Raw genomic sequence first — 17,050 nt, 5'->3', positions numbered from 1 at the left:
ATCAAAAATCACATAAATTCTTTTTCTTCAGAACCACAAAACACATTAATCTGAAATTTGAATGTTGTTTGCATCTATGTATAATGATATTCATTTATTATTTTGAGATTGCCATGTTGCATCAACTCTTTCTGACAGTAAACACATAAATCGGACCAGTCACGTGGTTTTGTGGCCATCTTTGATTTTCCCCCAAAAGGCAAAAATGTATGGCATTTGTTTCTTGGGAGTGGTTCAACCGACCAACTGGATATTTGGCATGTAGCATATATGTGTCACACCCATAAGTTGCCTAAAACTAGATAAGCTCAAATCACAGGTGGACAGATAGGGAAAATTTATATGAAGGGCAACTAACTGGTATCTCTGCAATAACAACCAGGGATCTCTTACTCCGGTCGAGACAATTCGACAGTCCAGTGGTAAATCGAGGTAACAACGTACATCGAATATTATAATCAAGGAGACATTCACACCATTAATTAACGACGCAGACAGGACAAGTAAACAACAACTTCTATTCAATATTCATAAAGGTGAACCAAGGTCAACAGTGGGCAAATATAATTATTTGTACATAACACAATAATTGGCACCTCGCTCACTGGAGTATAAACTAACAATAGTATGATAATAAACACTACAAATGCATGAATCGGCAGTGATACGCACAATAATAATTACTTCCGGTTGACAGAATTAACAGCAATGTTCATCACAATAATTACTAAAGTTGTATAACTCAATAGTGAAATACACAATGTCCAACAATATACATGTAGCGTAAACACAACAATAACTATAGTAGTATGAACAAATCTCGTTTGATAAATACAACAACAGTTAACTGGTACAACAACTCAATAAAATTCTGCATGAACTTTAGTACAACGTACAGCCTAATAAAACTATACATGTCATGAATGTACCAACAGTAAAAGCCCTAACCCTAGTTAACTGATTACATGTAATCTCTAATTAATATTCACTTCAGACGAGCATCACACAGATACATACAATCTTTGCTGTCTTGTAGGGCACAACACACGAAATTGCTAACTTTAACAATAAGCCAAACGAAAAACGTCCCTCCAAGCGCAAAGGTTCAAACATACAAAAATCATACAGTCGCGCGTGTACATGTGAGTAACGGAACTGATCACTGTTCGAAATCGTATGACAGTTTGCACAAAGTTAACTTTTGTTAGTCAATAACGAGTATCAAACCTGATCTTCAAGTTCCTTACGGTAGCGGCGAGTCCCTCAATGGTGTACTGGCGTCGATCACGTCAAAGCAACGGCGAAACCCTCACAACTGTAGCGACGGAGCGTAGGTCCCTTTGACTTTCAAGTAGCCTCACGAGCTTACAGTAGTTTCACAAACTTGACAAAACCAGTTCACTTCACTCGCCCACAACTGCTTCTACCAGTCGTTCGACTCAAAATACTCAGGCCCCATGGGTACCTGTCACTCAGCAAGGATTTCAACTCACAGTCCCATCGGCGATGGCCTTTTCTGGTCGCGCTGATCGGCTCAGGCCGCGTTTCAACCAGTCAACTCGGGACGGCGTGGTTCCACTTTAACGAGCAGCCATTGTTCCCCTGTCTTCACTACGCTGACGTCATCCGTTCCACGAAGTGATCACGTGATACTCGCATGTCAAATGCATTCACTCAGGAGCCAAAATAAGTTTCATAACTCTATTACGGCTATCCCTGTTAGTATAGTGTATGCAAAAAGCACATCCACACAAATCACTGCATGTCATGTCCGTCTGACAATCTATAAAATGTTCTAATTACACAATAAAATCAACAACTCAATGGTGTCAAATTTACCAGGCGACACCCTCCCTTCCCAAAACATGTCATCCCCTCTCCTCCACTCCCATAGCTAACCATAAAACAGCTAATGGGAGAGAGAGCAAGGGAGGACATGTAACTAACTAACCCTCACCAGGACCGTCTTCTCATGATATATGTACCACTGTACTCTTCGTCGTGGCTTTAAGTAATAGCTGAACTTCATCTTAATACAGGTCTGTTACATCATGGCCCAATAAGAGTGCATCTGCTCTTCCCTGGCAATCTGGGAGTCCAACCTGCAAGTAACCACCCTGGCAAACAAAAGTGTACCAGGTATACTCCCTCGGGAGCGAGGCACAAATACATGCAGTTGTACAGTTACACAATCACACATGTCCACAGATATGACCAAGGGTTCACCAAGGGCGATCCCAATAAGTGTCTTCAGAGTGTCTCCACATACCAATGACTCTGCAAATAAATACAATGTTCAACGTCACACTAGCCTGCTCCCTAGGTACATGTACATTGCACCAGTCGTCACCTCTTCACTATATTGTGGTCCATCTCCCAACTTGTTGAGCCATATGGGAAGGATAATACCAACTCGAAACCTCACAATACGCTGAACTACAACGTGGGCGGAGATAATACCACATATGCAAAGTCCCACTCTCCTCTCAGGTGGGTGTTGTCATTCGGAGTTGCTCAACCAAATCCTCATCCTCAACAACCTCACTATACGACAATCTGGCGACATACATATACCCGTAGCAGGTAGGCATGTTCCAAACGTATCCCGATTATGATTAGTAACACCTCATCGGTTGTCTATCACTAACCGTTGGTAATAGTATTCCTCTCCAATCAGATACTGCTGAATTACTATCCAATGCAAGTAGATCTGTCAGGGAATGTTGCAAATTCTGTACATGTCGAATTCCATATCTCCCGCAGCTCTTAGCATCATCTGGCTTACTCAACTTATCTTCTCTCGTGGTCCGCAGACTAGTGAATGGGAGATGATTAGACGCTTGTTTGTTCGCTACCCTGGCTAAAGCTATCTTCTGTGAACACCCGATTAATTCCCACGGGCACACACCAGTCTTCTCCCGCGTTAAAGGATAGAGTCGCGCCCCAAGCGGTTCACCATCAACCATTCGATCGTTCAGTATGAATGTTGGTGCGGCTGCATTCAACCTAAAATCCACGGTGTGATTCAGGTCACTAAAGCCATAATACTGCGTTCTTCGTCTATTTCTCATAGGGTATCTCCTTCCTGTCGTTACATCGTCTGTCGGTGCCTCAGTTGCCGTTTCACATGGCATCACTCTTTCTTCCAACATTACATCAGCAGAACCCTCCATGTTCTCACTATTAGTATGTGCCAATTCAGCGTCTTGGCTGGATCCAGATGCTTGGCTCGCATCCCCAGTCACGCGGTCTTGGTCATGTACTGAACTTCCCACACTCTCAAGGACGACAGTACCCTCATCCAACGTGCCACTTCCAATACATGGCGTATCAGCAGTTATAGTGCCGTTGTCACTCACTGTATTGTCAAGGCTGACAGTTACGTTCGCTGGTGATGCCTCTATTTCAGTCACAACTGAACTATCAACAGGTGGCATAACTCTCTCATCTTGTGGTCGGTCAGGCTCTTCACTGCTACTACTAGACATTGCCTCTGGCACAGGCAAACCACCTTCGCTATCTCTCGCTCGTGTTCTCTCTAATAATATCAGATCATCAGAAGAATTCTCTATTTCGGTGTCGCTAGACTCTCTGACCACTCTATTGGTGCACCGAGTGCGAGTCCGTCTAGGTACGTTTGGTGTACGCATTGGACGATTCGGTGGAACTGCTGGCAGGGCATAGCATGGCATCAACAAATTACGATGAATCGTCCGACCCTTCCCTCCACTCTCTGGCTTCAGTACGTAAACAGGGATGTCAGGATTCACTCTCTTGACTACCAAGTAAGGCTCATGTTCCCACTTGTCTGCAAGTTTCTGTTTACCTCGGATAGATACATTGCGTATCAAAACACGGTCGCCAGGTTCCAAGTCGGCTTCTTTTGCCTTTTTATCATACAAATATTTGTTCTTCCTCGCTCTGTTAGTCATCTTGCTCCCCGCTATCTTATACGCTGCCTGTAAATCTCTGCGTACTCTCTCTACACATGTTTCATAGGTCTCTTTGTCCTTGTCACTAGGTTCCAAACCTAGATAGATATCAATGGGCAACTTCAGATGCTGTAACCTGCCAGTAATGATAACACTGTCCTCGGGACGAATAGTAACAGGTTTCTTCATCAAGGCACGAGCAGATCCCATATGACCGTTAACACCAGCAAAGCAATGTCTAGACCTCAACTTATCATATGTCCTTTTCCCAGGTGTAGACATCTTACCAACTTCATTGTGATTCTTCTTTCTACTGTCCGCAGCAGCTCGCATACATGGCTCCAACACATTTGTACCCAATGTTATTGGTACTCGATTTCCATACTCTGTATCTGGAACTACCACTACCAGGGCATCCATGGTCTGTTCTACACCATATATCGACGGTGGCAGTCCTAACTGTACTTCCAATAGTCCCAATACTGGCACAGCTTGGTCACTAGCACCCAGTATTCGCAAATCAGCAGCAGACATGTCCAAGGGAAAACCAGAGAAATGAGCATCATAAAACCACTTACTCAATGTAGTTACTTGTGAACCTGTATCCATTAGACAACGTGCACTATGATTGCTCACTGTTATTACTTCCTCATATGCCGGTCCTACGACTCTGCGACGAATATCCGTTTGCATCAGTTGCAGGTTGGGGATGGAGTCATCTACACTCAGGGGTGTCCTACTATTTCTCTTTCTTGGGCAGTTACGTTTCCGCTGCCGAACTCTTCTTTGTTCATATCTCGCAGGCTGGTCACGCGTCTTGCAATCAGACTCACCAGAAGTGGATGTTGTCTGTTTAGCATTATTCTCCTTTTTCTGAGGGCAATTCCTGGAGTAATGTCCCTCCTCTTTACAATAGAAACATCTCTGTGCCTGCTGTTTCTTGTCTGGACAGTCTCTGGCCATGTGGTCTGGATCACCACACACATAGCAATGTCTAGGCACTTTAGGGTTACCTTTATACTGTCTCTTGGAACCGGGGTCATCGTTTTCCCGTGTAAAGCCTGTTGTCTGTGTGCCATACTCAAGCGTTGATTTGACTTTCATCTCCAACCTATCCAAGCGTTCAATAACAGACGATAGCGTTGGTTTCAACTGTTCAGCAAATTCTCTAGCTACTCCGCTTACAACATCTGTTTCGGAAAACCGCGTCTCACCAGAGTTGTCTTGTACCTGCATGGTATCATCAGTAACCATCAGTCGAGTCATTGCGGGTTTCAACCGTGACAGGGGTTGGCATGGTTGGCGTCTCTCATTAACTTCTTCCTGAGCTTCTCTCGCCAGCCCTACCATCTCATCAAAATCATACACTCTGTTTACACGATGTCTGATAGCATCCCTGACTGCTTCATCTCGCAAACCTCTCCAAAATGTATTTCTCAGGCATTGGTCCATGGCCGATTTAAGTATACCACCCTTCCGCTCTACTTTGTTTAACTCTTCCTCTAGTCTGTTAGCAAAGTCAGCAATGGTTTCTTTTTCTTTCTGTAGCCCCTTACTATAAAAGTTTGCCAGAAGTGTCTCAGTGGATTGAACATCACCATAGCGCTTGCGTAGCTTTCTCAGTAACTGGTCAAACGTAACATCAGGTCCCATCCCGTCTATGAGCCGAACCGCACCTCCTTTCAATGAGGCTCTAATTGTTCGCAGCATTGATATGGGGGACTCTTTATTACCATGTAAGTACGTCTTCACCTTCCCTTCCCACGTCAGGAAGTGAACATCAGATGTTCGACCAACATCTCCAGAAAATGTACTCAACTTGTGTCTGTCTCCCAGATATACTGCTGTGTAGCTACCATCTCTATCAGTGCGGGTATCAACCACAGCGTCATTGGTACCACACCTTCTACCATAGGGGCCCAATGACATTTTCTCATTCTCTAATTCATGATCCAAGTGGTCGATATCGTTCCCAAACAAATCTGAACGTTTAGTCTTCCTAGTACCTACCATAGTTCTAAATGACTCAAGTCGCTCTCGTCTAGTGGGTGTATTCTCTTGGCTACGCCCCCCTTGTATAGAACTATTGTTGTCACGCTCATAATCAACATCCCAGTTTTCACCAGCGAGTCTAGACTGTTCTCTATGTCTCCATTCACACTGTTCAGCTTCCCGCTGTTCATACCTTTTCTCTATCTCTTTCTGAAATTTCTCATGTCTCTCATCCTGCTCTGCATGCATGGCCGCCATCCAAGCCTCTCTTTTCTGTTGTTCATCTAACAACCATTGACTCTTGGCTCTGTTTAAACGTTCGTCCTCTTCCAGTGTCCATTTTATTTTCTTGGTCAATTCTGCGCAACATTTCTCTTTCTTCACGTATTTGTGCAAAGCTTAACGGCCTATCACCAGTGCCCGCCGTCCCGTCTGGCGACATATCTATGGAGTGTCTCTCATCACCATCGCTCACATCACCCCATGCTACCTTGTCCTCCATTATAGTAGCAATACTACTCAGCACTACAAAATGTCTGCTCCTGAAAAAATACTCAAAATGATCTCATTAAATAACAACCGTTTACCACTTAGACTGGATACTGGATACAATCAAAATCCAGTCAACCCACGTTGGGCGCCATTTATCTGTCACACCCATAAGTTGCCTAAAACTAGATAAGCTCAAATCACAGGTGGACAGATAGGGAAAATTTATATGAAGGACAACTAACTGGCATCTCTGCAATAACAACCACGGATCTCTTACTCTGGTCGAGACAATTCGACAGTCCAGTGGTAAATCGAGGTAACGACGTACATCGAATATTATAATCAAGGAGACATTCACACCATTAATTAACGACGCAGACCGGACAAGTAAACAACAACTTCTATTCAATATTCATAAAGGTGAACCAAGGTCAACAGTGGGCACATATAATTATTTGTACATAACACAATAATTGGCACCTCGCTCACTGGAGTATAAACTAACAATAGCATGATAATAAACACTACAAATGCATGAATCGGCAGTGATACGCACAATAATAATTACTTCCGGTTGACAGAATTAACAGCAATGTTCATCACAATAATTACTAAAGTTGTATAACTCAATAGTGAAATACACAATGTCCAACAATATACATGTAGCGTAAACACAACAATAACTATAGTAGTATGAACAAATCTCGTTCGATAAATACAACAACAGTTAACTGGTACAACAACTCAATAAAATTCTGCATGAACTTTAGTACAACGTACAGCCTAATAAAACTATACATGTCATGAATGTACCAACAGTAAAAGCCCTAACCCTAGTTAACTGATTACATGTAATCTCTAATTAATATTCACTTCAGACGAGCATCACACAGATACATACAATCTTTGCTGTCTTGTAGGGCACAACACACGAAATTGCTAACTTTAACAATAAGCCAAACGAAAAACGTCCCTCCAAGCGCAAAGGTTCAAACATACAAAAATCATACAGTCGCGCGTGTACATGTGAGTAACGGAACTGATCACTGTTCGAAATTGTATGACAGTTTGCACAAAGTTAACTTTTGTTAGTCAATAACGAGTATCAAACCTGATCTTCAAGTTCCTTACGGTAGCGGCGAGTCCCTCAATGGTGTACTGGCGTCGATCACGTCAAAGCAACGGTGAAACCCTCACAACTGTAGCGACGGAGCGTAGGTCCCTTTGACTTTCAAGTAGCCTCAAACTTGACAAAACCAGTTCACTTCACTCGCCCACAACTGCTTCTACCAGTCGTTCGACTCAAAATACTCAGGCCCCACGGGTACCTGTCACTCAGCAAGGATTTCAACTCACAGTCCCATCGGCGATGGCCTTTTCTGGTCGCGCTGATCGGCTCAGGCCGCGTTTCAACCAGTCAACTCGGGACGGCGTGGTTCCACTTTAACGAGCAGCCATTGTTCCCCTGTCTTCACTACGCTGACGTCATCCGTTCCACGAAGTGATCACGTGATACTCGCATGTCAAATGCATTCACTCAGGAGCCAAAATAAGTTTCATAACTCTATTACGGCTATCCCTGTTAGTATAGTGTATGCAAAAAGCACATCCACACAAATCACTGCATGTCATGTCCGTCTGACAATCTATAAAATGTTCTAATTACACAATAAAATCAACAACTCAATGGTGTCAAATTTACCAGGCGACATATGGTCATAGCTTCTCACAAGAAAAATAAAACAATTTTGATCAGTCGAATGGTTTTAATTTTAAAGATTATAAATGATTATATAGATGAAAGAATCGGGTATGTTATGCAGAGTGTAAGGTCATGTGTTAAGAGTGTGGGGAAGCTCTGAAACTTAAATAATTGGCTCAAAATAGCTGGATACGTAGTTTAATATATAAACCGCCGCTAGCTAAATATCGGCAATGTACGTGAAAAATAACTTCAAAAATTGGGCTCAAAATAGTTCAGTAGCTAAATATCGGTACTTGTGCATACCAAATAACTTGGTTAGCTATTTAGATAATCTAAATTATAAGCTATTACGCTATTTATAACCTATTATAGCATGGTATGTATAGTTTAGATAGTTATATTAGCTAGCTAAATATAAGTAATTGTACAAGAAGTAAATGCAATCATGATTTACAAAGCAAACGCGTGCCGATTTGTCCAAGAGACATAAATTCACCAATCAGTTTGCGCTTATTTGTGTGTTTTTTTCCATTTCTTAATTATCATTCCAAGTTTAATGGAAACATATACTGACGTGGATGGATTCAAATATAGGTCAAAATAGATTCTTTTTTTACTTTTTTGATACACGAATATGTGCTCGAATTCGAAAGTATACATGTTTATGGTAATATCAAAAAACGTGTTGATGAATTGACATGATTGAAATGTGATTGGACCAAATACAGTATGACCACGCCTATAGCATCATATATTTTCTGATCAAGGGATTTGGGGTTCAGACCGTCGCTAGACAGGTTAGTTTCACCCTATTGATACATGTATTTAACATACGACTGGCGCCTGAATAAGCCTATTCTCTAAAAAGGGCGCGAAATGCATAATGAGTAAAATACGCTATTTTAAAAGATAATCAAGTCCGCGTCGCCAGGGAATCGTCGCGTGTTTATTCCTGTCAGACTGTTTCGAAACGCGCCCGTAAGTGGAGATTTTTCGTAATCCTTTTCGTAATGGAGGAAGAAAGATATACCCATACCCATACCTCGGCTTTGTTTATCTCTCGCTCCTGCGTTGCTAAGTTAAATTTCGTGCATGCGTGGTAGTAATTGAAAAAGATTCATAGACCGATATATAGCGGACTGACATGATTGGAACAAGTAAGGAACAAGTAAGGACACATAGTTCAGATTTGACGAAAGTATGAACTTAGACAACAGTCGCAACATAAAACTACTTGTTAAACTACTTTTTGTTAGAAAACATTATTCAATATTTGTGCGGTGGTCCTTACTCAATTTGGGGGAGGGCCAAAATGTGATAAGTTGATGATTGTGTAAGTTGTGATTGAAGCCTCAGGTCAAAGTAGGTCAAGTGTGTTATCATTGCAAGGGCGTGAATTGCCAGCCAGTCCTAAATTATATTATAGTGTTTTGTATGAACATGGTCGAAGACAAGGCTGCTTTGTTAGAATTGGCTTGAGGAATTTACGACACACTGATATTGATTCAGACATCCTGGTCGAAGTACACACTGATATTGAAACAAACATCCTGGTCGAAGTTTCTTCACCGCCGCCATGTCATGAGAGCTGAGCCGCTATTGACAAATAAAACTTCTTTCGATCAAGAGACGATATCGATCGCCCAGCAAATGGTGATTTTTTCGTCCTGCAGCATTCTTCTGAACAATTAAATGTTTCTCCATTTATCTACAGAGGGCAGGCACGCAAGACGAATGAGATTGCTACAAACGACGTGACACGAAGTGCAAAGGCGTGAGTGCAGTAGCTTCAGATGACACTGCAGTACGCTAAATACAAGAGGTTGAAATGCCATACCGCGGCGTAAAACTGCGTGCAATGGCATGTCATAACGCCTCATGCATGGCTCATAGTAGAATTGCATAGCGTGGCGTAAAATTGCAAACTGCATTATTAAATGAAATCTCAAAGTTATCATTCGTTATTCACGATTTTTATCGACCGAACACAAATGTTGTATTAGCGTGACATGTCCTCTCTGATATTACTTGAGATGTAAATACAAAACCCATTATTTTAAAAAATCAAAATTTACCACTATCTGAGATTAAATAATGTTAAAATTCTACTACTAAAATCAATGTAAAATACCATAAAATGTAATTCAGTTTTAAAATAGTGTCTTTTTTTCATCCTTATTGTATTTATTTCTGGTTAATAATTGCCTGTTAAATTCCGATGTGACCGAAGTCATGGCACCCTGACGAGGTTAACACGGCAGAATGTTTAAATCACTAATGAAGATAAAGGAGATGTCTGTGCCCGATTTTAACAGCTTCGGCACAGAGCGAGTCCATTGTCTCTCACACCTGTACGCGTGCAGTTTTTGAAATCACGCATTTATTGTTAGCATTCGCAGATTATTATTTTTGTTTCACTTTAGCAAGTCAAGACCCACACAAATCAAACATTATAAATATCGTTTCCATGCAGGTCAGTGTCTGTATTCACAGTCTATCTCACTGTGTTGCAACCAAGACAAAACGACACCTCTGCTGTCCACGTCGAATTTCGTCTAAATACAATTTTACACGCCTCGTATGAAGCCCATACATTGTATTAAACAAAGCACGTGTAACGAATAGCGAAACACTCCATGGTAATTGAATCTTTCTTCTCTCCTTAAAAAAAGTACTAGCTCTACTTGTCAGACATCCATTTACCATCTTGGCATAATTAAGATTTTATCGTTAATGCTATGTCATAGTTGCCAGTGAACCAGTTTCAAGAAACAAACATGTCTTATTGGACACCTGTTTTGTATAAGATGACTGATCATCATTTAAAATTTAAACTGATCTTAAACGTGCAATAAACCAATTCATTTCCTGGTATCTGTCATTTACTTATCTTTCTTTTTGTAAAATAGACCACAGTCCCCCTACGTACCAGCCAGGGAACTACTATAGTAAGAGGTGTGAATTGCTTTGAACTCGCGTACAATGCTCGCTACACATATCTCAAAGTGCGCACTCATTCCTCGCTACCCTTGCTTGCGAACAAAATTTGCCCTTCTGATCTATTATCGTCAGTAAAATCCTTAAATCAATGTTTTTGATAATTCGAAGTAACTTCAATTTGATGGAATAACTCAGGTTGAATTCCGATTTTCTTATTTCGAAATATCCGTCATGATAAATGATTTCCAAAAGTGTGCATCGTTTACCCACTGTTTGAAAGAAACTCGGTTACTAAGGACCTACCTTGAGATGTCAGTGAAAACATATCCTCGTTCATTTTCTGAATATAGTGGTATAATGTCGCCAATACGCAGAGAGTCAACCATTGCTGTCTTCTCATTGCATCATTAGCGAAATAGTCAATCTATCCCACACTGACGTATATATATCCTTTTGAGATTCATTAATGATTAACTACCTTTTGGAATAAACATACATACATGTATCAATCATATCAGTGTTTTCTACTTAATATAGGGATTTAGACAATTATATTATCCATTGCTATTCGTTTTGCAAATTGGTCTCGAGTTCAAACTAAGTTGCTAGGTGCCGACTTGGCACGCTATGGATCAGATCGGTTGTTTGATAGAAAAACAATCGCAATATTGATGTCATTCAATTTTCTGTCTGTGTTTGTGTGCAGTGTATCTTTTATCACACTTTTCCAATAGTAATTCAATTAATGAAGGAAAGTGATTGCATATTCTTTCAGGAGATTGTTTTAACCTAAACCCCCTGAACTACTGGCTTTCAGCCGAGCATTACGTAAAATATTGAGATTGGTTCCCGAGAAGTCGGATTAATTGTATTTCAAAAGATGGTCGTATTTATAAAGTATTTTAATTAAATTAATTTCAAAAATGTGACATAGAACATTGAAATAACTATGAAAAACATCGCCTGAGGATGTGGTTTCGGTTCGATTCGATTCGAATCATATTACGGTTATTGCTTCTATCTAAATGCATTGATGACAATCCTTTTGCCAGATTAGAGGTTGACAACTTTATCGGCATGTGCTGGTAGCCCGCATGGACATTGTCTACTGAATGTTCACTTTAATATACAAGTAAAACACCCGTCATAAACATGTATGCAATTGTAAAGACATTGTGTCTGGTGTTCAACTCGTTTACTTACAGCAAGTGCGAACTTACAAATAAGGTCAGCAAGGAGTGTTAGCGTTGCTATTATATCCTGTACACACTCCGATAACGGTAATACAAATATTCCAAATTTTGCTGGAAGCCGTAAAAATCATTTCAGGTGATTACTCCCCATATAGGTAGAATAAAGTTTTAGCAGTCTTTAATTATGTTATCGAGTCTCTGGATTGGAAGGTTTCTTTGCTGAAAAGAGTAAAATTCGGCCAGGTAAATGCCCTTTGCCGGGGGGGGGGGGAACAATTGCATTTTATTGGTGACAATCAGTTATCAAGATATCATCTAATAGATGTTGTTGCGTGTTTTCTGTAAAGTGGAATCGCTTGACAACGGTAACTGTAAATAGTTTCGCGTATGATAAGAGCTTTTAAACTGCATACAATGATCTGGAACGTCTCCAATTTTCTTTCAGTGGCAATTTTATTAGTTTTGGCTGCAAATTCATCTTGAAAGAAGCATTACAGTAAGATGTGTTGACAGTAAACATAACAAATAGTATTCGTTGGAAAGCGACAAAGACAAATATCAGTACGTACAGGGTTCACCAAAAGAATACGTTATTGAAAATGAAAGAATATGCAAACTTTATATTTGTGAATGAAGTTTTAGCGAAAACTAATTGGTTTAGAGATGGTGGACTGATACATTCAGGCGAGTAGTCCGCCAAGTCAACTTTTCTAATATTTCTAATGGCAATGTTGATTAATCGGGTTCATCTGTCGGACATTCAACATGAGTAATGATAATGTTCACTGTTTCATTTTAAAGCGGAGGGTCGTCACCTGCGCACGCGCGGGGATTGAGTCCTAAGCGATAACAACACACGCAAAACGCAAAGGCTATGGCCATCTGACGCATGCGCAGGTGACGACACCCCGCTTTAATATTTAGAGAAATCACTCTTTCATTTTTGTAAATTGATCAGCTGTTTGTATAAATTAGCACCGATTTCAAGTTTAAATTTAATAATATACACATATATCCACATTTGAGTTTTATGTTATTTTCTCAAACGAATGCAAACGTTTATAATTTACGTACTGAATTTTTCATAAAAATATAATATCAAACATGGGCAATAACTGCAGGGCTGAAGTTATGAATAAACAAAGGTGGTTGATTTACGACCTGAGCACCGAATCGTAAATTGTAAAAGCGTAGTACTATGTGAAATACTGTTATGAGATATGAAGTTTGAAGTTAAGTAGTTGCAATACATTGAGGGGTGTTTTGTGACTCCGGTTATGTGATATAGTTGATAGTAGATTGCGATAATGTTGTTACAGTAATGGACCACGTTTTCTGAATTTTCTCACAGCGAACAGGTAGAGCTGACAACGCCACGGAAAATTCACTATTCACAGCAAAAAATTCATTTGTATTACATACAATTCTAGCCCAGGATATTTAAAATTTTGAACAGGAATCTAAATTTTCGTCATCAAATGATAATACATTATTGGGGTATACCACATGTGAATAAGACTCGATCTTGCTGCTGATTCTTACATACTTTCACATTATCTCCAATAACCTTGCGCAAATACAATATCAATTGCTGTTGTGCTTGTCATTGAAATCACAACAGGCCAACATTCGTGTCCGTCCACTTTTCTGCTGTTATTATTTTCGTGGTCAATGTTATGCTGACGTAACCTCCGAGGCAAACTATACTTATGGAGGGTCTACTCACTAAAACTGCGACTGGGAAGGGCCGACGGACTTAAACGGGAGTGATGACTATGAACCACTGATACGAACAAGTAACCTGTAGAATGCTGTGTGGGTCATATTTTTATATTGATTTTTGTTGCATATGCAGCAAATAGTTACCAAACAATGAGAAATCTATAGGATTGAATATTAGACCTCTCAGGTGGCTTCACATGCATAGTTCAAGACTGCCTAACCGGTGCTTACACCAGGTTTTAGTTACAGCACCTAAACGGCCTGTGGTTACAGCTTCATGTTCCGAGTAATCGCAAGAAATTGACATGACAATAGAAATTCATGAAAGACTGGCACTCCCATGCAATTAACAGCAAGTGAAATTCCTGGGATTGAAACATATATGTTGAAGTCACTGAATCAGATGTAGGCAATGAAAAACTTCAAGTTGACATAAGACGAGGTAGTTTATTTAATCAGTGCTCAACTAGATTATAATTAATTTGTTTATTTCAATTTCTCCTGAAGTCAAATAGAATACACTGGTGAAACACGGTAGTAACCGTGGGTGAAAGGATGTTTTGGGGTGTAGTTTACATTGTGTATGGAGTGGTAGGGTCGGGTGTAGTTTGTTCATTTCCAACTCTTATGAAGTCACGTAGAATTTCACTTAATTTATTTTTGCTGACATGTTTTCAAGCATTACATGTGAATCCAATTTTCAGTGTGCTGTGTCTCAATAGAGTATGAGGGAAATGGAATTTTCACTGAAATTTATTTCAGGGGAAAAATGTTTTTAGTGATAATGAAGTATTATGACAGAACCCCATACCCTCGCCGTGGCTTTCCATGCGTATGGAAGTTATTTTCACGAGTGATGCGGTGTATCCTGCTGCCGTACTTTCACGAGCGAAGCCACGGGGAGGGCGTGGGGTTCTGTTATTATTACATATCTCCATATTTTATTATTTGATGTTAAAGAAAGAACGTGCAACAAACCGGGATAGAAATTTAGGTCGGGGAACCCAATTGCCCATTAATATGCTCCAAGACAGTACTGCGACCTAGCAACGCGTGTCAGTGTAGAACGCGTGTCACTGTACGTGTGAAAATAAAATAATCAGACGTCTGATTTGAGTCATTGTCCGAATAAATAACTCGTGGATTTTTAAGCGCGGTGGTCGTCGCGCAGCGCGTGTTCGAATTTCTTGTAAATAAACAATGTATTTTACACGCGTTGTATACGTCGCTATGAGTCCCATATCGAACAGGACGCGACACAATGACTGTCGCCCTTTAGTTGGGACCACGATAGAACCAGGACTTAAACTGGGCTACTACGATACACGGTTTATGTTGAAGTTAAAAGTTCCTCCACAGATGCCGTGCAACTGCGGTACTTCACTGACGGAATGACTTTCGTTGACATCGGTCGTCGCTGACTCGTGAGCTGCACATTACAACTTCGTTTGTGATGTTGCTTGCTGGTCGTGGATAGACTTTGCTGCAGTTTAGCAGCTCTTATTGGCCGCTTAAGCTATTTTGATATTACGTTGCGGCCATAGAGCTGCAGATCGCGTCCATTGAGAACCGCACAGTTCGCCGCCCCGGGATCCCGGGGCGCACGCTATTTTTGATGTTATCGAACGATTTCAATGAAATTTAAAACGAATAAAAGTTATCCTTGCAAACACAAACATCTTAGGTATCTACTGACCGAAAATGAAGGACTATTTCTTCTTGAAAAGTATATATTTCTGTGTATAATTAGACCGAACGTAATTTAATCGATTGAACGATGGATTTCAAGATGACCTCTGTCATGCGACCTGATCACATGACAATGACGAAACATGCGCAGTTGACATTTTAACTGAAAATTGAGAATGGCAGGTTCTTGCATTCATTGTGGAGATGAGTTCCAGAAGAAAGTTAAAGGGTATCGCAGGCAATCCATTGCATCTAGACTTAAAACCTCAGAAACTGTTGACAATGCATTAGTGAATGTTCTAAAGCTGAAACCCATTACCCCGTTGGCTTGTTGTCTCTTTCCGCATAATATTGAGGAGCATTGGTGGTAAAATATACATCATACTTTTGCCATACCCTGTTGGTAATATGGCCGATGTGTGTATATTATTTAAAATACAAGTAGTACCTTCTATTTGTTGAGCTTTTAGGTCAAATTTAAAAATATCTTTCAGATTCTGGTCAAAAGATTCCATGCTGTCTGCTGTCTGCTCCTGTCACTTGTAACACTCTTTGGCAAGTTACAAGATTATTTTTAGATTTTTCACAATATATAAATAAAACTGCTTGAAAAAAATATTTTTAATAATACATGTACTTTATTTGATTTTTTCAAAAAAAGATGAGTCACTTAATGGTGAAATGAAATTAAAATTATAAAAAGCCGTCTGCCGTTGTTTCGTCACATGAAGCGCTGTCCCAGACAGGCGCCGATGGCCGTCTGCTGTAGTCACGTGATTACACTCGTCACTAAAAGAGCCAAGTCACGTGATAGAGGTCGGCTTCAAAATGGCGGCGTTCAATCGGAGGTTTCACTTCGGCACAGTTTTAACGTGAAATAGTCTCATTTACACGGGCAAATTTGCTTAAAGCTTGCTGTAATCAGTAACAGATATATTTGTGAGAACATATTTGTCTATTTTTTCCTGCAAGTCGAGGTAATTTTATTACAATCACAATTTTAATGATACATAACTGGCATATTTAAAAATCTGTGCATTTCTTTAGGGAAGGGAACTGCAGCTCTCTGGTCGCCCCGCAACGTATACCACGACCAAGAGAGCTGCATAAACTGCAGCAAGGATAGACTGAGTCTTGGTTACCGGTAAATGTTGCTCATTTGGCGTTGGTAATCTTTATTTGGAACTGAGTAACGCCGCAACGTCGCTAGCAGAAATCTCCTGGTATCTCGAAGTTGATAGTTGCGGCTCCATAGTAGTAATCGCTGATTTTACTGCGGGTCCAGGCTGCGGGTGAATCTTCCGAGAGCCCTTTAAGATTTATAAAACTCAGTTTCCAGGTGGTCAACATACATTAAGTTCTCCCAATCCTAGTTTTCTATGTGA

General features: G+C 40.4%; 1 protein-coding gene across 1 annotated transcript in view; it reads right to left on the bottom strand.

Moving 5' to 3' along the window:
* LOC100369931 (uncharacterized) overlaps positions 1–11,470 on the bottom strand; it is a 55,259-nt gene extending 43,789 nt beyond the window's left edge. Inside the window, exon 1 of the mRNA XM_085496463.1 lies at positions 11,365–11,470. Coding sequence (XP_085352589.1) covers positions 11,365–11,447 — 83 coding nt within the window. The 5' untranslated portion in view covers positions 11,448–11,470. The remainder of the gene's footprint in view (positions 1–11,364) is intronic.
* Between the last annotated feature and the right edge of the window lie 5,580 nt (positions 11,471–17,050).

The sequence above is a fragment of the Saccoglossus kowalevskii genome, chromosome 1, assembly GCF_978046115.1.
Source record: "Saccoglossus kowalevskii chromosome 1, keSacKowa6.1, whole genome shotgun sequence".
Classification (NCBI taxonomy): Eukaryota; Metazoa; Hemichordata; class Enteropneusta; family Harrimaniidae; genus Saccoglossus; species Saccoglossus kowalevskii.
This window is presented reverse-complemented; position numbering and strand designations above follow the sequence as displayed.